The following is a 20,572-nucleotide window of genomic DNA, read 5'->3' as shown; positions in this document are numbered from 1 at the left end:
CCCCACACACGCATTTATTTACACTTTTAATCAATTGCTCATCAGGTTTTAAAAACAGCAGAGGTGTCATTGTGACTAAAACATTCAACACAAAAGTTGGGTCTTGGATTTTAAAGGGGCTCGGTTACAGACAAGCCTCCCAATGCTCCGGCGATGTCGCTCTGCCCGGCCAGGGGCAGCGCTGTCGGCTCCGAGGGCGGGGGAGGCAGCCCTGAGGGTGGGTCGGGCCTCTCCGAGGGCGAGGGGGACTCCTCGGAGGGTGGGTTGGGCCTCTCCGAGGGCGAGGGGGCTCGCTCCTTGGCCAGGAGGTTATTCTTCTTCAGGAAACAGGCCTCCTGGTAGGGAGGGCGGATGGGAGGCTGGGTGGGTGGGGTGTAGGTGTACTCCTTACCGGGATCCAGCTACAGGGAAGAGGAGAGAAACGGAAGAGTTACAAGCGAAACGTGAACCGACCAGACCCCCTTCCCACTGCCCCTCAGGTGTTGGCTGTGGTGCGTGGCTGGGTCAGGAGGCCATGGGGTTCAGGCCCTCACTCCAGAGACCTGATGGTATAATAGACTCGCCATGCTGATGGGCGCAGTGCTGAGGGAGGGTCAGCGTGGAGGGGGCGTGGCGCTGAGGGAGGGTCAGTGTGGAGGGGGCGTGGCGCTGCGGGAGGGTCAGTGTGGAGGGGGCGTGGCGCTGCTGGAGGTTCAGTGTGGAGGGGGCGTGGTGCTGGGGGAGGGTCAGTGTGGAGGGGGCGTGGTGCTGGGGCAGGGTCAGTGTGGAGGGGGTGTGGCGCTGCGGGAGGGTCAGTGTGGAGGGGGCGTGGCGCTGCGGGAGGGTCAGTGTGGAGGGGGCGTGACGCTGCGGGAGGGTCAGTGTGGAGGGGGCGTGGTGCTGGGGGAGGGTCAGTGTGGAGGGGGCGTGGCGCTGCGGGAGGGTCAGTGTGGAGGGGGCGTGGTGCTGCGGGAGGGTCAGTGTGGAGGGGGCGTGGCGCTGCGGGAGGGTCAGTGTGGAGGGGGCGTGGCGCTGCAGGAGGGTCAGTGTGGAGGGGGCGTGGCGCTGCGGGAGGGTCAGTGTGGAGGGGGCGTGGCGCTGGGGGAGGGTCAGTGTGGAGGGGGCGTGGTGCTGCGGGAGGGTCAGTGTGGAGGGGGCGTGGCACTGGGGGAGGGTCAGTGTGGAGGGGGAGGGGGAGTGGCGCTGGGGGAGGGTCAGTGTGGAGGGGGCGTGGCACTGGGGGAGGGTCAGTGTGGAGGGGGCGTGGCACTGGGGGAGGGTCAGTGTGGAGGGGGAGGGGGAGTGGCGCTGGGGGAGGGTCAGTGTGGAGGGGGCATGGCCGGGAGGGTCAGTGTGGAAGGGGCATGGCGCTGGGGGAGGGTCAGTTTGGAGGGGGCGTAGCGCTGCGGGAGGGTCAGTGTGGAGGGGGAGGGGGTGTGGCGCTGCGGGAGGGTCAGTGAGGAGGGGGCGTGGCGCTGGGGGTGGGTCAGAGTGGAGGGGGCGTGGCACTGGGGGAGGGTCAGTGAGGAAGGGGCGTGGCGCTGCGAGAGGGTCAGTGTGGAGGGGGCGTGGCGCTGGGGGTGGGTCAGTGTGGAGGAGGCGCTGCGGGAGGGTCAGTGTGGAGGGGGCGTGGCGCTGCAGGAGGGTCAGTGTGGAGGGGGAGGGGGCGTGGCGCTGCGGGAGGGTCAGTGTGGAGGGGGGGGCGTGGCGCTGCGGGAGGGTCAGTGTGGAGGGGGCGTGGCGCTGCGGGAGGGTCAGTGTGGAGGGGACGGGACCCTGGGGGAGGGTCAGTGTGGAGGGGGTTTGGCGCTGCAGGAGGGTCAGTGTGGAGGGGGAGGGGGTGTGGCCCTGCGGGTGGGTCAGTGTGGAGGGGGCGTGGCGCTGCGGGAGGGTCAGTGTGGAGGGAGCGTGGCGCAGCAGGAGAGTAAGTTTGGAGGGGGCGTGGTGCTGCGGAAGGGTCAGTGTGGAAGGGGAGGGGGAATGGCGCTGGGGGAGGGTCAGTGTGGAGGGGGCGTGGTGCTGCGGAAGGGTCAGTGTGGAGGGGGCGTGGCACTGGGGGAGGGTCAGTGTGGAGGGAGCGTGGCGCTGCGGGAGGGTCAGTGTGGAGGGGGCGTGGCGCTGAGGGAGGGTCAGTGTGGAGGGGGCGTGGCACTGGGGGAGGGTCAGTGTGGAGGGAGCGTGGCGCTGAGGGAGGGTCAGTGTGGAGGGGGCGTGGCGCTGAGGGAGGGTCAGTGTGGAGGGGGCGTGGTGCTGCGGGAGGGTCAGTGTGGAGGGGGCGTGGCACTGGGGGAGGGTCAGTGTGGAGGGAGCGTGGCGCTGCGGGAGGGTCAGTGTGGAGGGGGCGTGGCGCTGCGCGAGGGTCAGTGTGGAGGGGGCGTGGCGCTGCAGGAGGGTCAGTGAGGAGGGGGCCTGGTGCTGGGGGAGGGTCAGTGTGGAGCGGGCATGGCTGGGAGGGTCAGTGTGGAGGGGGCGTAGCGCTGCGGGAGGGTCAGTGTGGAGGGGGCGTGGCGCTGCGGGAGGGTCAGTGTGGAGGGGGAGGAGGCGTGGCGCTGCGGGAGGGTCAGTGTGGAGGGGGCGCTGCGGGAGGGTCAGTGTGTAGAGGGAGGGAGCGTGGCGCTGCGGGGGGGTCAGTGTGGAGGGGGTGTGGCGCTGCGGGAGGGTCAGTGTGGAGGGGGAGGGGGCGTGGCGCTGCGGGAGGGTCAGTGTGGAGGGGGCGCTGCGGGAGGGTCAGTGTGTAGGGGGAGGGAGCGTGGCGCTGCGGGGGGGTCAGTGTGGAGGGAGCGTGGCGCTGCGGGAGGGTCAGCGTGGAGGGAGTGCTGCGGGTGGGTCAGTGTGGAGGGGGCGTGGCGCTGCGGGAGGGTCAGTGCGGAGGGGGCGTGGCACTGGGGGAGGGTCAGTGTGGAGGGGGCGTGGCGCTGCGAGAGGGTCAGTGTGGAGGGGGCGTGGCGCTGAGGGAGGGTCAGTGAGGAGGGGGCGTATTTATGCTCCTGATTCTCTGGGGTGAGACCTGTGACCCACCGAGTCCTGCGCCCACTCTTCTGGCTCCTTAAGCGTTCCGACAGCTGTAAACAATGTCGGAACAACAGGAGGCCACTCGGCCCCTCGAGCGTGTTCTCCACTCAGAGGCCACGCCTGATCTGCTGAACTCCACATACCCGCCTTCGTCCCCACATCCCTTAACACCTTTAAAAAAAAACATCGCTCCGATTTAAGATCAGCGATTGAGCCACTGTTTGGGGAAGAGTCTTTGAAACTCTGATCACCCTTTTAGACTCTGCTCCCTCGTCCCAGACTCCCCCAACCAGCAGGACTGGATTTCTTTCAGTTTTGTGCCCTGTTATCGCTCTGTCAGCTTGACCAGTGGCTCACTGCTCTCACCTGTAGGGGATAGGTCTTGTCAGAGTCGTAGGCACTGAGGTCACCACATGCGAGGAATGGCACGATGAACCTATTGGGGCCTTCAAGCTGGTTAAAGTCCACATCTGGGGAAAGAGGGAGGAAAACACCGAGTGTAACGACAACTTACATTTATATAGCGCCCTTAACCTAATGAGACATCCCTGTGGTGCTTTACCAGAGTGTCATGAAACAAAGTATGACCCCTGAGCCACATGAGACCTTAGAGACAGAGGTTTAGGGAGGGAATTCCAGAGCCCAGGGTCCCCCAGGCAGCTGAAGGCACGGCCGCCAATGGCGGAGCGATGGGAATCGGGGGATGCTCAAGAGGCCAGAATTGAAGGAGCGCAGAGATCTCGGAGGGTTGTAGGAGGTTACAGAGAGAGGGAGGGTTGTAGAGGGTGGAGGAGGTTACAGAGATAGGGAGGGTTGTAGGGGCTGGAGGAGGTTACAGGGATAGGGAGGGTTGTAGGGGCTGGAGGAGGTTACAGAGATAGGGAGGGTTGTAGGGGCTGGAGCAGGTTACAGGGATAGGGAGGGTTGTAGGGGCTGGAGGAGGTTACAGGGTTAGGGAGGGTTGTAGGGGCTGGAGAAGGTTACAGAGAGAGGGAGGGGTGTAGGGGCTGGAGGAGGTTACAGAGATAGGGAGGGGTGTAGGGGCTGGAGGAGGTTACAGAGATAGGGAGGGTTGTAGGGACTGGAGGAGGTTACAGAGATAGGGAGGGTTGTAGGGACTGGAGGAGGTTACAGAGATAGGGAGGGTTGTAGGGGCTGGAGGAGGTTACAGAGAGAGGGAGGGTTGTAGGGGCTGGAGGAGGTTACAGAGACAGGGGTGGGTGAGAACCACGAGGGGATTTGAAAACGAGGATGAGAGTTTTAAAATGGAGGCGTTGCCGGACCGGGAGCCAGTGTGGGTCAGCGAGAACTGAGGGGGGTGACGGCTGAACGGGACTCGGTGCGAGTTTGGACACGGGGGCAGCTGAATTATTGGATGACCTCACGGTTAGAGGGCGGTAGCAGCCAGGAGCGCGTCGGAATAGTTGAGTCTGGAGGTAAGAAACGTGTGAACGAGGGTTTCAGCAGCAGATCAGCTAAAGAGAAACTGCTTCCGACGGCTGCAGGGTCCATAACCAGAGAGCCCCACCTTGAAGGCGATTGGCAAAAGGAGCAGAGGCAACAGCAGCAAAATGTTTTCCCGGCAGCGTGCGGTTAGGATTTGGGATGTGCTTCCTGAAAGGGCGATGGATACAGATTTAATAATTCCTTCCAAGCGGAAATTAGATAAATATTTGCACGAGAAAGAATTGCAGGAATTTGAGGCAGGAGCAGGGACTAACTGGACTGCTGTTCAAGAACAGCCAGCACAGAATCGAGAGCCCAAATGTCCTCCTTTTGACCGTAAAATGTCGTGACTGGTTTGCCGCGCCCCGGGGAGACAGGTTGGGAGGGATACCCAAACGGCGAATCCCGTCCCAGGGCACGGACCCCGCGCGTCCTTACCGTAGCAGTGGTCCAGGAGGGGGTTAGACATGTTTGGAATGTACCCCTCGGGCGGAGAGTAGCCACGACACACCACAAACGCTTCTGCGGGAGAATAAAGCATTCGTCAGTCCTGCGCCCCCCACCAAACACCAAACATCGCTGAGGAGAGAGACACATGTTACCGAAGCTTTTCGTCTCGCACTCGTCTGGACAAACACAAGAGTGCCAAATTTCAGACGATCACGCCAATTTATACCGCAGGAGAAAAGGGTGCTGAAACCGGGTTCGGGAGGGTGTCCGGAACAAGGGGACAGAACCTCAAACTGAGAGCCAGGCCGTTCAGGGGTGATATCAGGAAGCACTTCTTCACGCAAAGGGGAGTGAAAATCTGGAAACTCTCTCCCCCCCCCCCCAAAATGCTGTTGAGGGCGGGTGGTTCGGGGTCGGGAGTGGGTCAATTAGAAATTTCAAAACTGAGGTTGATAGATTTTTCATTCAGTTCAGAAGAGTCATATTGGACTCAAAATGTTAACTCTGTTTCTCTCTCCACAGATGTTGCCAGACCTGCTGAGTTTTTACAGCGCTTTCTATTTTTATTTCAGATCTCCAGCATCTGCAGTATTTTGTTTTTATTTGATAAGAGTTTTGTTGGGTAAGAGGTATGAAGAGCTACAGTAGATAGAGTGAAGATACAGATTAGCCACAATCTAGATGAAAGGTGGGACAGGCTCGAAGAGTAATTCAGCCCCTCCCTACCATCAAGGCAAATCTCTTCTGATTTATAAGCATCCGTCCACCTACAGACATTTCGCGGTTTGGATCTGGAATATATCAATGTGGTTCAGTTCCACGTGGGGATGGACGTATTTTTTTTTGCGGTCTTGTGGAGTCCGTGGACCACGTTTATATAGGGTGTCATAGGCTGCACTCCCTTTTTAGTTATTTAAAAAACCTTCTGTTGCTGTTTTGTTTGCACTTCAGTCCCACGCTCCTGATCTACGGACACCCAGTGCGGAAGGGGGTCAGGAAGGAGGAGGACCTCCTCGTGAACCTGCTCCCGGGCCATCAACAGGTCCAGGCAGCGGGTGATCGATGGGGGAGTCCTGCCCGATTGTTTGTCCCTCTTCCGCGGCTACGTTCACGGCCGGGTGTCCCTGGAAAGGGAGCACGCGGTGTCTGCCAGCACCATCGAGGCCTTCCGTGCCCAGTGGGCACCGCGGGGACTGGGGTGTTTTGTTGACCCCTTTAATCACATCTTGGTTTGATGTTTGTAAGGTTCCTTTAAAGTTTTTTCCTTGATTTTACAGCTGACCTGACTTAGGGGCTGTACTTGATTTCTCCCTTGTTATTGTTAATTTAGTTAATTGTTTTAACTCTACAAGAGTTACAGACATTTCACATAACGATTAGACTCTAAGTGACCGCATGGTGAGCCCAATTACAACGACTCAACCTCAAGCTCGAACACTTACCGATGCTGGAGTTACGGCTGCTCCGTGGCTTTGCGCACGTGACCTCGTTAAAGAAGATCTTCAGCTGCGAGTACAACAGCGTGATGTCCTTCCCACGGAAAATCTGTTGGAATTGCAAAGCTGCAGGACTTAAACGCTGGCATAAACCTCCTCGTCTGAATGACCGGTTTCCGTACTGCAAGTACTATGTATCTTGCATTAATATAGCACCTTTGACGACATAAAACACCCCAAAGCGTCCACAGGATGCACTGAGTCAAAGCAGGATTAGGGTTAGGGATTGGTCAAGTGAAGTTATAAGGAGCAGATCAAAGAAAGAGAGAGAAGTGGAGAGGTTTTTTTCCACTTATTCATTCACGGAATAAGGGTTCACCCTTAACTGCCCCCGAACGAGTGATGATGAGAAGCCCTTGTAGTTTGAATTGCCTTTGAACTCCATGGCTTGCTCGGCCATTTCAGAGGGGCAGTTAAGAGTCAATCCCATTGCTGTGGGGTCTGGAGTCATACGTACGCCAGACCGGGTAAGGACAGCAGATTTCCTTCCCTAAAGGACATTAGTGAACCAGATGGGGTTTTTACGACAATCCGGTAGTTTCGCAGTCACTGTGACTGAAATGAGTTGTAAAATTCAGAATTAATTAATTAACTGAATTTCAATGCCCCCAGCTATGTGGGAACTCATGTCCAAGGATCATTAATCCAGGCTTCCAAATTTCTAGTCCAGTTATACAAACGCTGTTGGAGGGTCAGTGCCGAGGGAGCGCTGTGCCGTTGGAGGGTCAGCGCTGAGGGAGCGCCGTGCTGTTGGACGGTCAGCATCGAGACGGTGCCGCGCCGTCGGACGGTCAGCACCGAGGGAGCGCTGCGCCGTGGGTCAGTCAGCACCGAGGGAGCACCGTGCCGTCGGACGGTCAGCACCGAGGGAGCGCCGCGCCGTGGGTCAGTCAGCACCGAGGGAGCACCGCGCCGTCGGACGGTCAGCACCGAGGGGGCGCCGCGCCGTGGGTCAGTCATCACCAAGGTAGCGCTGCGCCATCGGAGGGTCAGTGCCAAAGAAGCGCCGTGCTGTTGGAGGGTCAGTGCTGCACGATTGGGAGGGTCAGCGCCGAGGGAGCGCCGCACCTTCGGAGGGTCAGTGCTGAGAAAGCGCCGGCCGCGCCGTTGGAGGATCAGCGCCGAGGGAGTGCCGCACCTTCGGAGGGTCAGTGCCAAGGGAGCGCCGCACTGTCAGACAGTCAGCACTGAGGGAGCACCGCACCATTGGAGGGTCAGTGGCGAGGTAGCACCGCGCTGTCAGACGGTCAGCACCGAGGGAGCGCCGCACTGTCGGAGAGGCCATCAGGTGATGTTAACCTGCCTGTTGTGGGGGTGCAGTTGGATGTTAAGCATTCAGAGAGAAAAATTGTCCTGTCCAGCATTCCTCCCTCAAATAACTGGTGATTCATCAAGTTTGTGGGTTTTGTCTGGCTGCAAAAAGGGGACCACATTTGACTGTACAGTTTCCCTCTTTAACATCACGGCGTCCCCAGTACTCTGATTGGATGCTCCCCATTGCCTCTCCCGTTCTGACCATCGTTTCCCAGGTTACACAGCCTGGGCCGATATTCGGTTACCAGTTTTCACCCCGGTTTCGGCTTTGCTTCGAACCAGACGGAAGGACATAAACGCGACCCCGAGGGAGAGGGTTGCGGTCAAAGGAACTGTGGCAGTCCTGTCGGGCCCCTGTCGAACCCACGGAAGTCTGCCCTTGAGGGCCAAAATAAAGCGCCGTGTGGGGGGAGACCTCCGATCGGAGGCGTACCTTTGCTACGAAGGTCCCTCCATGTTTCAGCACGTGCGTGGTGATATTCAGAGCCTGGAAGATCAAACAAGCCACATGGTTAACATTTTCTGGCAAACACAATTATCACCAAAGACTAACCATCACTCCCATTAATCGACTGGAATCCCTGCCGATGATTTGTTTGAACGAGTGGGGCTTTACTGAGGTTACTCACAAGATGGCTGCCCTCTTGTTTCCCTCATTTAAAAAGGCTGCCCGCTCAGAGATGCTCCAATGCTGCTTCTTGACATTCTGCAAGGTTACAACTATCAGCAGAGACTGAACAGGCCGGGGCTCTTTAGAAATGAGAAGGCTGAGTGTGGGGGTGGGGGGGGAAAGGGGTGACCTGATCGAGGTCTTTAAAATGATGAAGGGGGGGGGTTTCCATAGGGTTGACGTAGAGAAAATGCCTCCACTTGTTGGCAGGCGGGGGGGGAGACCAGAACTAGGGGCAGGGGGCCATCGATATAAGACAGTCACTAATAAATCCAATCGGGGGGGTGGGGGGAATTCAGGAGAAATGTCTTTACCCAGAGAGCAGGGAGAATGTGGAACTCGCTCCCACAGGGAGGGGTCGAGGTGAATCGTGTCGATGTGTTTAAGGTGGGGAGGCTGGATAAACACACGAGGGAGAAAGGGATAGAAGGATATGGGGATAGAGGGAGATGAAGAGGAGGCTGGTGTGGATCAGAAGCGCCAGCATGGAGCAGAGGGGCCGAATGACCTGCTTCTGTGGTGTAAATACTACACTAAGGTGACTGTCCTTGTTTCCCGAATCGAAGACAGCCTAGTGTTTTAGAAGCAGTGATAAATATCCCAAACTATTTCGCACTCTGGCTATATCCCACGCCTACCTGAACGCACTGGACAGAGATATTCATAAGGAAACAATCCACACTAGGACCCACAGAGACATCATAGGACAAACATGCACTCTGTCTGTCTGGTGACAGGACGCTGTACGAACACGTTAACAATGAGAAAGCTGGTTTGAAGAGCACTTACTGCGAGCAGGAGCTGTGCCTGAATGTACTCATCGATGTCATGGAGCCCAGTCACTGGAATGGAGAGGAATACTGAAATAATTCTGTTAGACATCACATCAGCAACTCTGTACTGGTTCAAACCACACCGTCCCCATCAAACACTCCCAGGACAGGTACAGCACTGGGTTAGATACAGAGTAAAGCTCCCTCTACACCGTCCCCATCAAACACTCCCAGGACAGGTACAGCACGGGGTTAAATACAGAGTAAAGCTCCCTCTACACCGTCCCCGTCAACCACTCCCAGGACAGGTACAGCACGGGGTTAGATACAGAGTAAAGCTCCCTCGACACCGTCCCCATCAAACACTCCCAGGATAGGTACAGCACGGGGTTAGATACAGAGTAAAGCTCCCTCTACACTGTCTCCATCAAACACTCCCAGGACAGGTACAGCATGGGGTTAGATACAGAGTAAAGCTCCCTCTACACCGTCCCCATCAAACACTCCCAGGGCAGGTACAGCACGGGGTTAGATACAGAGTAAAGCTCCCTCTACACCGTCCCCATCAAACACTCCCAGGACAGGTACAGCACGGGGTTAGATACAGAGTTAACCTCATTCTAAAGCTTGGAACCTCCTGCCTCAACTCCCAACCTAGCCAATCTGGGGTCAGATTTGGATTGGGAAATTGGAGCATGAACCCACCCCCCGATGGGGGCCATCCTGGGACTGCACTGAAATCTGAGACACAGCCCGACTCTCTGGATCTGTAATCGTACCATCTGGCGCTCCATCGCAAACCACCAAGTCCGCCGTCTGCCCCTCAAAATGTTTGATAATCTCTTGGGCTGTTGAAACCTACAAGACAAGAAAGAAAAGCAGGGCCACAATGTTTAGTTTGTCCAAGGGATATGAACGTCTCTGCGAGGCCAGCATCTGTTGCCCGTCCCTAATTACCCCTCGAGAAGAATTTAAGGAATGGGAGCAGGCCATTCAGCCCCTCGAGCCTGCTCCACCATTCAATAAGATCATGGCTGATTGGATTGTGGCCTCAACTCCACTTTCCTGTCTGCGCGCCCCCCCCTCCCATAACCCTCGACTCCCTCGTCGATCAGAAATCTGTCTCACTCGGCCTTGAATATATTCAGTGACCCGGCCTCCGCTGCTCTCTGGGGGGGAGAGAATTCCACAGACTGACCACCCTCTGAGAGAAGAAATTCCTCCTCGTCTCCGTCTTCAATGGGAGACCCCTCATTCTGAAACTGTTCCCCCCTCGTTCTAGATTCAACCCCCACGAGGGGGAAACACCCTCTCATCATCCACCCTGTCAAACCCCCCCCTCTCCCCCACCCCCCAAGAATCTAACATGTTTCAATAAGATCGCTTCTCATTCTTCTAAACTCCAATGGGTAGAGGCCCAACCTGCTCAATCTTTCCTCATAAGACAAACCCCCTTCGTCCCAGGAATCAGCCAAGTGAACCTTCTCGGTGAACGGCTTCCAGTGTGGGTATGTCCTTTCTTAAGTGAGGAGACCAAAACGGTACACAGTGTTCCAGGAATGGCCTCACCAACGCCCTGTGCAGTTGTAGCAAGACTTCCCAACTGTTACGCTCCATCCCTCTCGCAATAAAAGCCAACATTCCCTTTGCCTTCCTAATGACTTGCTGTACCTGCAAACTCAACTCCTACAGCCTGTGTTGGTCCAACCTAGACTGCTTCCTGGGACGAGAGTGCAGCCCTATCAGGAGATTGGAGATTGAGTAGATTGGAACAATATTTTCTTTAATACGTTTACGGGATGTGAACGTTGGTTGCCCATCCCCTAATTGCCCCTTGAGAAGGTGGGGGTGAGCCGCCTTCTCGAACCGTTGCAGTCCGTGTGGTGTAGGTACACCCACAGTGCTGTTAGGGAGTTCCAGGATTTTGACCCAGCGACAGTGTTCCGCAAGCTCACAAGCATTCCTGAATGTGTTCCGTCCCCCCAGGTTACCTTGGTGATGTCTCCCTGGATCTGGATGACCCCAGGGAGCGGAGCCATGGCCTGTAGATCCACGGCGACGATTTTGATTTCTGAGCTGTTGGGATCTTCCTTCCTGGGGGTGGGGTGAAGCAACAGAAGAGGAAAGTCAGGTGGGGGGGTTTATTTATCAAATATTCTAGCAAACCTCCTGTAGTGTCGGCCATAGTTAGTCAAGGATTTGGCAGCAATTTGGAAAACTCTGCTTCACAGAGCCTTCCACTGGTCAGCTCCAACACCTATACCACAACGGTTTACATAGCAAAAATAACTTGGCTCCTCCGAGCCTCCCAGTGGCCATCACCCGCAACTATACAGTGACGGTTTACATAGCAAAAATAACTCGGCTCCTCAGAGCCTCCCAGTGGCCAACACCCGCAACTATACCGTGACGGTTTACATAGCAAAAATAACTTGGCTCCTTAGAGCCTCCTAATGGCTATCACCCGCAACTGCACCTTGACGGTGCACATAGCAAAAACATCTCTGCTCCTTGGAGCCATCCAGTGGCAGCAGCCGCAGTTACGCCGTGATGGTTGACATAGGAAAAAAAGCTCTGCTCCACCCATGGCCGATGCCTGCACCTACACCATGATAGGATATGCACAGGTCAGGTGAGTGGTCAAGAATGTGGCAGATGGAATACAACGTGGCAAAGTGTGAAGTTATCCACTTTGGTCAGAAAAATAAAAAGCAAAGTATTTTATGAATGGTGGGAGACTGGGGAATTTCGGTATTCAGCGGGATCTGGGTGTCCTTGTACATGAATCACAGAAAGTTAACATGCAGGTACAACAAGCAATTAGGAAGGCAAATAGTATGTTAGCCTTTATTGCAAAGGGATTGGAGTATAAGAGTAGGGAAGTCTTGCTGCAATTATATAGTGAGACCACCCTTGGAGTACTGTGCATAGTTGTGGTCTCCTCATCTAAGGAAGGACATACTTGCCCTAGAGTGAGTGCAAGAAAGATTCGCTGGACTGATTCCTGGGATGCGGTGATTGTCCTATGAGGAGAGGTTGAGCGGAATGGGTTAATATTCTCTGGAATTTAGAAGAATGTGAGATTGAAACGTATAGGGTATAGGTTTTAGAGAGGGTTGATGCTGTGAGGCTGTTTCTTCCCCCGCCCTGGCTGGAGAGTCTAGAACACGGGGGGAGGGCACAGTCTCAGGATAAAGGGGAGGCCATTTTGGACTGGGATGAGGAGGAGTTTCTTTACTCCGAGGGTCGTGAATCCACAGAATTCCTCGATCCCAGAGGACGCTCAGTCGTCGAGTATGTCCGAGGCGGAGATCGAGAGGTTTTCGGACACTGAGGGAGCTCGAGGCGCAGGGGCAGGAAAGTGGAGTCGAGGTAGTAGGTCAGCCGCGATGGTATTGGACGGCGGAGCAGGCTCGAGGGGCCGAATGGCCTCCTCCTGTTCCCTGGGTCTTACAGTTGACAGCAAGACTGAGTCAGCAAGTTTGACGTAGCCGTTTACAGTGGTAAAGGAGGACAATGCGGACCAAAGGTAGTGACCGAAAGTGGGGTCGGTGGACAGGAGTTGTGAGGCGGAGGGTTTTTTAAAATGACACGCAGAAAAAACGAGGTGGTTGAAAATGGGGGAAAGACCCCTCGTCTGAAACTTACTTGAGTTTACGGCTCAGGACTTGACTCCAGCTTCCAGGAGCGGCACACAAATCGACTGCCCTGCACACCCCTGGCGGGAGAAACATTTCATTTGTGCACTCGAAACTACAGCGTGAACTGTTTCTGAAAAGAGTCAGGAAACCGAAGGGAAACAAAACGTGTCGCTTCCTCCCTCCGCGCCCCTTGCTTTTCCGGCAGACAGCGCCGCATCCTGCCCCGCTGTGATTCAACATGGGATCTTCCTTTTCCTGGCAGCCCTTCCCACCGCGAAAGCGCCCGCCCTGACCACCAGGTCCTAATGGGGGGGGGGGGTTCACTCCCACCGAATGCCCTCCTGTCCCATTCCAGCGTGGGCGTTTCCTCACGCAAAGCCACTCCAACACCACCCCGCACCACCCCCCCATCACCACTGGGGCGGTGAGCAGAAGGCTATTCGACTACAACAGCCTCCACAGCCCGTTCTGATCCTCGCCCTCTCCTGCACTTCCAGCTACAACTGGTGAAGGGGATGGTTTCCCGAGGCAATGGCAACAGCAGCCTGCATTTATATAGCGCCTCGGACGTTGTGAAACGTCCCGAGTTCACGGGGACATCATCAAACAAAATTTGTGGCCGTTTTTTGCACAGGAGGGTGGGGGGGGGCCGTTCAGCCCTTTGAATCTGTGCTGGCTCTCTCTACAGAGCAATCTAGTCCCATTTCCCGCCCTCCTCCCCGTCCCCCTCGGCTCTCTCCCCGTAGCCCCGCAAGTTTGGTTCCCTCAAGCGCCCGTCCGCTTTCCTTTCGAAACTGTCCACCGTCTCCGCCACCCTCGTGGGCAGCGAGTTCCAGGTCGTGACCGCTCGCTGTGTGTTAAAAAAAAAGTTCTCTCTCACATCCTCTCCACCACCTTACCCAAAACCGTACATCTGCGTTCCCCACTTGTACGTCCTTGGGAACAGCTTTCCCTTGTCTACCTTACCCAAAAACCTGTCCTAACCTTCCACGCCTCTATCAAATCTCCTTCGCTCCCCCCACAGCTTCTCCAACCTCACCTTGGAGCCAAAGACGTCCTCCCCGCCCCCGTCCCTGGAAACCGTTCTGGTAAATCTCCCCCCTGCACCCTCTCGCATCCTTCCCCAAGTGTGGAGGCCAGAATTGGACGCTGTACTCTCATCAGCGCCTCACAAAAGTTTCAGCCTAGCTTCTGAAGAGCAGTCGCGTTCGTTGGACTTGAAACGTTAGCTGTTTCTCCCTCTCCACAGAGGCTGCTGAGTTTTTCTCCCCGGCGCTTTCTGATTGTATTTCAGAATAACCACCCGCACCCCCCCCCCGCAAGCTTTTGTACACAATATCTCGATGTAAGAAGCTCAAGGCCCCATGTGCTTTGGTAAGTGCGGAGTTTGCCTTGGTTTCTCGAATAGAGATGCGTTACCCTGAAAAAGGTTATACTCTTCGTCCAGCTGGAGCAACTTAAAGGCGCTCCTCGCTCTCCATCCCTCCTCTTTCGCCAGGCGATAGTAGATGTCGCGTTTATCCTTTGAGGAACGTCCCATCTTTACTCAGGAACTGAAAGGGACAGGTCACGGCATTAGCACATTGATGACGGGTTTCACATCACACGCCCACCGCAGCCCTGTCTGCCGCTTTCTAGCCCAATCATCGAACCACTCTAACGCCTTCCGCAGCCCCTTATAGGGTCATAGACAATGTGCAGCACAGGAGGAGGCCACTCGGCCCATCTTGTCTGTGCCAGCTGGAAAAGAACCGTCCAGCCGAATCGCACCCTTAGGTTACCTCGAGTGCAATTTTTAGGTGCAATGGGGGTTTCTGCCTCCACCACCCTGTCAGACGGAGAGTTCTGGACCCCGCCAGTGCTCATTTTAACCACCCAGTGCCCATCATCCCCATCCATTGCCCACCATCCCCATCCAGTGCCCATATCCCCATCCAATGCCCACCATCCCCATCCAGTGCCCATAACCCATCCAATGCCCAACATCCCCATCCAGTGCCCACCATCCCCATCCAGTGCCCACCATCCCCATCCAATGCCCACCATCCCCATCCAGTGCCCATAACCCCATCTAATGCCGATCCCCCATCCAATGCCCACCATCCCCATCCAGTGCCCATAACCCATCCAATGCCCAACATCCCCATCCAGTGCCCATATCCCCATCCAATGCCCACCAGCCCCATAACCCCATCCAATGCCCATCATCCCCCATCCAGTGCCCATCCCCAGCCTGTGCCCACCATCCCCATCCAGTGTCCATCCCTGTCCAGTGCCCATCAAAAAAAACTTCATTCCCACCGCCCCCCACCCCCTCAATCCTTCTACTAATTACTTTAAATCTATGCGCGCTGCTGATTTTTCTGCTAAGGGGAAATAGATCCTTCCGATCCACGCTTTCCAAGGCCCCTTAGAATTTTATACACCTCGAATAAATCGCTGCTCAGCCTCCTCTGTGCCGAGGAAAACAACTCCAGCCTACCTAATTTTTCCTCTTCAATAAACCTCCCCATTCCTCACAATATCCTCAAAAAATCTCTGCACCAGAGACTGGGGAGGTTACCATTGATCAGAAACTGAACTGGACCCAGCCATATGAATACTGGGGCTACAAGAGCAGGTCAGAGGCTGGGAATCCTGTGGAGAGTAACTCACCTCCTGACCCCCCCCAAAGCCTGTCCACCATCGACAAGGCACAAGTCAGGAGTGTGAAAGGACACTCTCCACTTGCCTGGATGAGTGCGGCTCCCACAACACTCATGAAGCTCAACACCATCCAGGACAAAGCAGCCCCGCTTGATCGGCACCCCATCCACAAATATTCACTCCCTCTGCCACCGACGCACAGGGCAGCAGTGTGTGTACCATCTGCAAGATGCACTGCAGTGACTCGCCAAGGCTCCTTCGACAGCGCCGCCCAAACCCACAACCTCTCCCATCTAGAAAGACAAGGGCAGCAGACACATGGGGAACACCACCACCTGCAAGTTCCCCTCCGAGCCCCACTCACCATCCCGACTTGGAAATATATCGGCCGTTCCTTCACTGTCGCTGGGCCAAAATCCTGGAACCTCCCTTCCTAACAGCACTGTGGGTGTACCTACACCACACGGGCTGCAGCGGCTCAAGAAGGCGGCTCACCACCACCTTCTCAAGGGGCAATTAGGGATAGGCAATAAACCCTGGCCCAGCCAGCAACGCGCACATCCCGTGAAAGAATAATGTAACAGCAACCATGAAACTATCATCGATTGTTGTAAAAACCCATTTGGTTCACTAATGCCCTTCAGGGAAGGAAATCTGCTGTCCTTACCCGGTCTGGCCTACATGTGACTTCAGGTGCACAGCAATGGGAGCGGGGTGACTCTTATCTACCCTCTAAAGTGGCCCTAGCAAGCCACTCAGTTCAAGGTGCAATTAGGGATGGGCAACAAATGCTGGGCTAGCCAGTGACGCCCACATCCCATGAAAGGTTAATTTAAAAAAGCCCCTCCCTTGTGCGGTCACACTCTTCGAAGCCAGTGAAGCGCAGTACGTTAGCTGCAGGTCTAACAAGCGTTTTATACGGTTTGTAGCACAACCCCCCGCTTGCTCCTTCCATCCTGCGCCTTGACCCATGAAGGAAATCGCCAATGGGCATGTGCCCCCCTGACCACCTTCATGTACCTCCCTGCTTCCTTCTTCCTCACCCAGCTTTTACAAATAAAAAGAAAAATCATTGCCCCTGAAGCCTTAACCCCATCTCCCTCAGCCCAGGTGCTGCCTGAGCTGCTGAGTGCTCCCTGCATGAAACTATCCTGAATTGAGTGAAAGCATGCTCCTCTACCTAGATCAGTCAGCCATTTTGATCCAATGCCCCTCAGCCTCCCTGTCCGCCCGCCCCCTTTCTCTGTTGCCCAATCAGCGGCGCCCCGCCCCGCAAGGAGGCCCCCGGTTTGCCAGGCGTCTGAGGCGCGCCTGAGTGAAATTACGACCTCAGCCCTCTAAATGTCCGGGAGAAGGATTTTTTTGAAAATCACCTTGAAGATGATTTTAATTTTTAAAAAAAAAAGTCGTCTTAAAAATCCAGCATTTTTTTTTGGTTTTGGCTTCTTAAGGTTTGCTTTGCTTTTGCTGCCCTGTGTGTAGGGATGGGGGCTGGGGGTTGCAGTACCACTTCTGTCCAGCGGGAGCGGCAGGGAGCGCTATAGAACGCAGGCGCGCGACGCCCGCGGCGGTTGGTGCCTCCCCGCCACCAGCGCGCGCTCAGTTCAAACGGCCGGCGGCGCGAGGGCGACCGTTAGACTCCCACAATCAAAATGGTGGCGGGAGGAGCGGGGGATGGATGGGGACATGGGCACTGGATGGGATGATGGACACTGGGTGGGGACATGGGCACTGGGTGAGGGTGGGCACTGGATGGGATGGTGGGCACTGGGTGGGATGATGGGCACTGGATGGGGTGCTGGGTGAGGGTGGGCACTGGATGGAGTGCTGGGTGAGGGTGGGGTGCTGGGTGAGGGTGGGCACTGGATGGGATGATGGGCACTGGGTGAGGGTGGGCACTGGATGGGATGATGGGTGAGGGTGGGCACTGGATGGGATGATGGGCACTGGGTGAGGGTGGGCACTGGATGGGATGGTGGGCACTGGATGGGATGATGGGCACTGGGTGAGGGTGGGCATTGGATGGGATGATGGGTGAGGGTGGGCACTGGGTGAGGGTGGGCACTGGATGGGATGGGCACTGGGTGAGGGTGGGCACTGGATAGGATGATGAGCGCTGGATGGGATGGTGGGCATGGGGGGGGGGTTGATGGGCACTGGATGCGGATGCACACTGGATGTGGATTTGAAGGAACAATCTCTTTTTTTTAGATATAAAAATGGCCAAAATGAAGGAGGATTCTTCAAAGGCTTGCCCTAATTCTTTGCGGCAATTGGCATTGGCCCTTTGGCATCTCCGGGGCCAAGCCTGACCTTCCGTGCCAACTTCGCCCTCTGCCCCTCGAAAATATTAAACCTCTCCAAGACTCCGACCGAGGCCAGTTTCTAGTAATTTGGTTTTCTCAGCGATGGTGACCATGACAACTATTCATCAGTTGTTTCCTTTTGGGAAGGAAATCTGCCATCCTTACCCAGTCTTGCTTGCATATGACTCCAGACCTACATCAGTGTGTCCATGAAGAATGGGTGCCCTGATGTGAGGATCAGATGGGATCCCGACAAGAGCCCTGGCCTCCCTGTGGTTGCCTCCACCTCCTGCCACCTCTTCCTCTGAACCCACCCCAACCGGTGTTTGAGAAGAATGAGGTTTTTGTAGAGAGAATGAGAAAATGAATATAAACTAAATGAAGGTGGCAGTACAGGTTGAAAAAGCTATTTTAAAAAGCGGGATTTAGCAATAGAGATGCAGAATACATAAGTGAGGAAGTTCTGCTAAAACATTGGTTGGGCCCCAGCTGGAGTATTGAGTCCAATTCCAGGCCCTGCACTTTAGAAAGGATGTCTTGGAGAGGGTGCTTGAGGGGAGATTTACCAGAATGGTTCCAGGATGAGGGGACTTCAGTTAATGTGGAGAGGCTGGAGAATCTGGGATTGTTCTCCTTAGAGCAGAGAAAGTTAAGGGGGAGATTTACTCAAAGCGTTCAAAATCACGAGGGGTTCTGGTAGAGTAAATAAGGAGAAACTGTTTCAAATGGCAGGAGGGTCGGTAACCAGAGGGGATACGGGTTGAAGAGAATTGGTAAAAGGATCAGAGGGGAAGATGAGGAGAATTTTTTACTTTACACAGCAAGTTGTTGTGACCTGGAAGGCACTGCCTGAAAGGGCGGTGGAAGCAGATTCAATAGAAATGCTCAAAAGGGGTAATTGGATAAATACTTAAAGGGGAAAAAAATGCAGGGCTGTGGTGGGGGTGGGGGAGAGGGGAAGAGCTTGTGGGTGGATGGGGGTGGAGGTGTGCAGATCCTGTCTACAAAACCCTGCCTTCCTTAAATGTTGATGTCTTCCTATTTGATGTTGCTATGTCCGTGTTTACACTGGGAACTGCCTATGTAAACATGTCACACTGTAATGACACCTCCCTGCCAGTGGCAGTGCTAGAGAGCCTCACATCACAGTACAAGAGAAACCCCTGTGCTCCAACCAGCTTCTACTTCTGCACTTCACGATAACTGTAAGTTTTGCGATTTTAATCGTTCAACTAATATTGTCAACAATTTTTGTATTTAACCATTTATAGCAATGATGGAATGAGTCTAGCAAAGGAATTGATTTATCTCTGTGAGCCCTGGTTCAATTATCTCTTGGCACATAATCCAACTGAATATTTGCTTTACACTTCCATCGATGACCTTCACACATATTCAGCCAACAAGAACAAATTGCATTAAAGTAACACCTTGAACATAACAAAGCATCTCAAGATGTTTCACAGGAATCTTCTCAATTTGGACACCTAGCTGAGTAAGAAGATATTTAAACAGATGAGGTATGTTTCAGGGAGTATCTTAAAGGAGGAGAGAGCAAGAGGCGGAGAGGTTTAAGGAGGGAATTACAGAGCTTAGGACCCCAGGCAGCTGAAGGCACGGCCGCCAATGGTGGAGCATTGGGAATCGGGGGCTGCTCCAGAGGCTGGAATTGGAGGAGCGCAGAGATCTTGGAGGGTTGTAGGAGGTTACAGAAATAGGGAGGGGTGTAGGGGCTGAAGGAGGTTACAGAGATAGGGAGGGTTGTAGGGTTTGGAGGAGGTTACAGAGGTAGGCAGGGTTGTAGGTGCTGGAGGAGGTTACAGAGATAGGGTTGTAGGGGCTGGAGGAGGTTACAGAGAAAGGGAGGTTATAGGGTTTGGAGGAGGTTACAGAGATAGGGAGGGTTGTAGGGACTGGAGGAGGTTACAGAGATAGGGAGGGTTGTAGGGGCTGGAGGAGGTTACCGAGATAGGGAGGGTTGTAGGAGCTGGAGGAGGTTACAGAGATAGGGAGGGTTGGAGGAGGTTACAGAGATAGGGAGGGTTGGAGGAGATTACAGAGAAAGGGAGGGGTGTAGGGGCTGGAGGAGGTTACAGAGATAGGGAGGGTTATAGGGGTTGGAGGAGGTTACAGAGATAGGGAGGGGTGTAGGGGCTGGAGGAGATTACAGAGATAGGGAAGTTTGTAGGGGCTGGAGGAGGTTACAGAGATAGGGAGGGTTGTAGGGGCTGGAGGAGGTTACAGAGATAGGGAGGGTTGTAGGGGTTGGAGGAGGTTGCAGAGATAGGGAGGGTTATAGGGGTTGGAGGAGGTTACAGAGATAGGGAGGGGTGTAGGGGCTGGAGGAGATTACAGAGATAGGGAAGTTTGTAGGGGCTGGAGGAGGTTACAGAGATAGGGAGAGTTGTAGGGGCTGGAGGAGGTTACAGAGATAGGGAGGGTTGTAGGGGTTGGAGGAGGTTGCAGAGATAGGGAGGGTTGTAGGGGCTGGAGGAGGTTACAGAGATAGGGAGGGTTGTAGGGGCTGGAGGAGGTTACAGAGATAGGGAGGGTTGTAGGGGTTGGAGGAAGTTGCAGAGATAGGGAGGGTTGTAGGGGCTGGAGGAGGTTACAGAGATAGGGAGGGTTGTAGGGGCTGGAGGAGGTTACAGAGATACGGAGGGTTGGAGGAGGTTGCAGAGATAGGGAGGGTTGTAGGGGCTGGAGGAGGTTACAGAGATAGGGAGGGTTGTAGGGGCTGCTGGAAGTTAGAGAGACAGGGAGGGTTGTAGGTTTTAGGGGTTGGAGGAGGCTACAGAGATAGGGAGGGTTGTAGGGGCTGGAGGAGGTTACAGAGATA

The 20,572-nt window shown here is 55.1% G+C and overlaps 1 protein-coding gene across 1 annotated transcript; it reads right to left on the bottom strand.

Moving 5' to 3' along the window:
* Positions 1-16,695, bottom strand: ftsj1 (FtsJ RNA 2'-O-methyltransferase 1). The gene is made up of 11 exons (XM_078534863.1): positions 16,608-16,695; positions 14,201-14,334; positions 12,789-12,858; positions 11,132-11,234; positions 9,920-9,998; positions 9,157-9,209; positions 8,131-8,184; positions 6,330-6,432; positions 4,876-4,959; positions 3,358-3,461; positions 1-401 (listed from the first exon to the last, which is right to left on the bottom strand). Exons 2-11 carry the CDS (start codon positions 14,319-14,321, stop codon positions 111-113), a joined length of 1,062 nt encoding a protein of 353 aa, XP_078390989.1. The 5' UTR covers positions 14,322-14,334; positions 16,608-16,695; the 3' UTR covers positions 1-110.
* Positions 16,696-20,572: the final 3,877 nt, after the last annotated feature.

Source organism: Cetorhinus maximus, unplaced genomic scaffold (genome assembly GCF_964194155.1).
Source record: "Cetorhinus maximus unplaced genomic scaffold, sCetMax3.hap1.1 HAP1_SCAFFOLD_138, whole genome shotgun sequence".
Classification (NCBI taxonomy): domain Eukaryota; kingdom Metazoa; phylum Chordata; class Chondrichthyes; order Lamniformes; family Cetorhinidae; genus Cetorhinus; species Cetorhinus maximus.
This window is presented reverse-complemented; position numbering and strand designations above follow the sequence as displayed.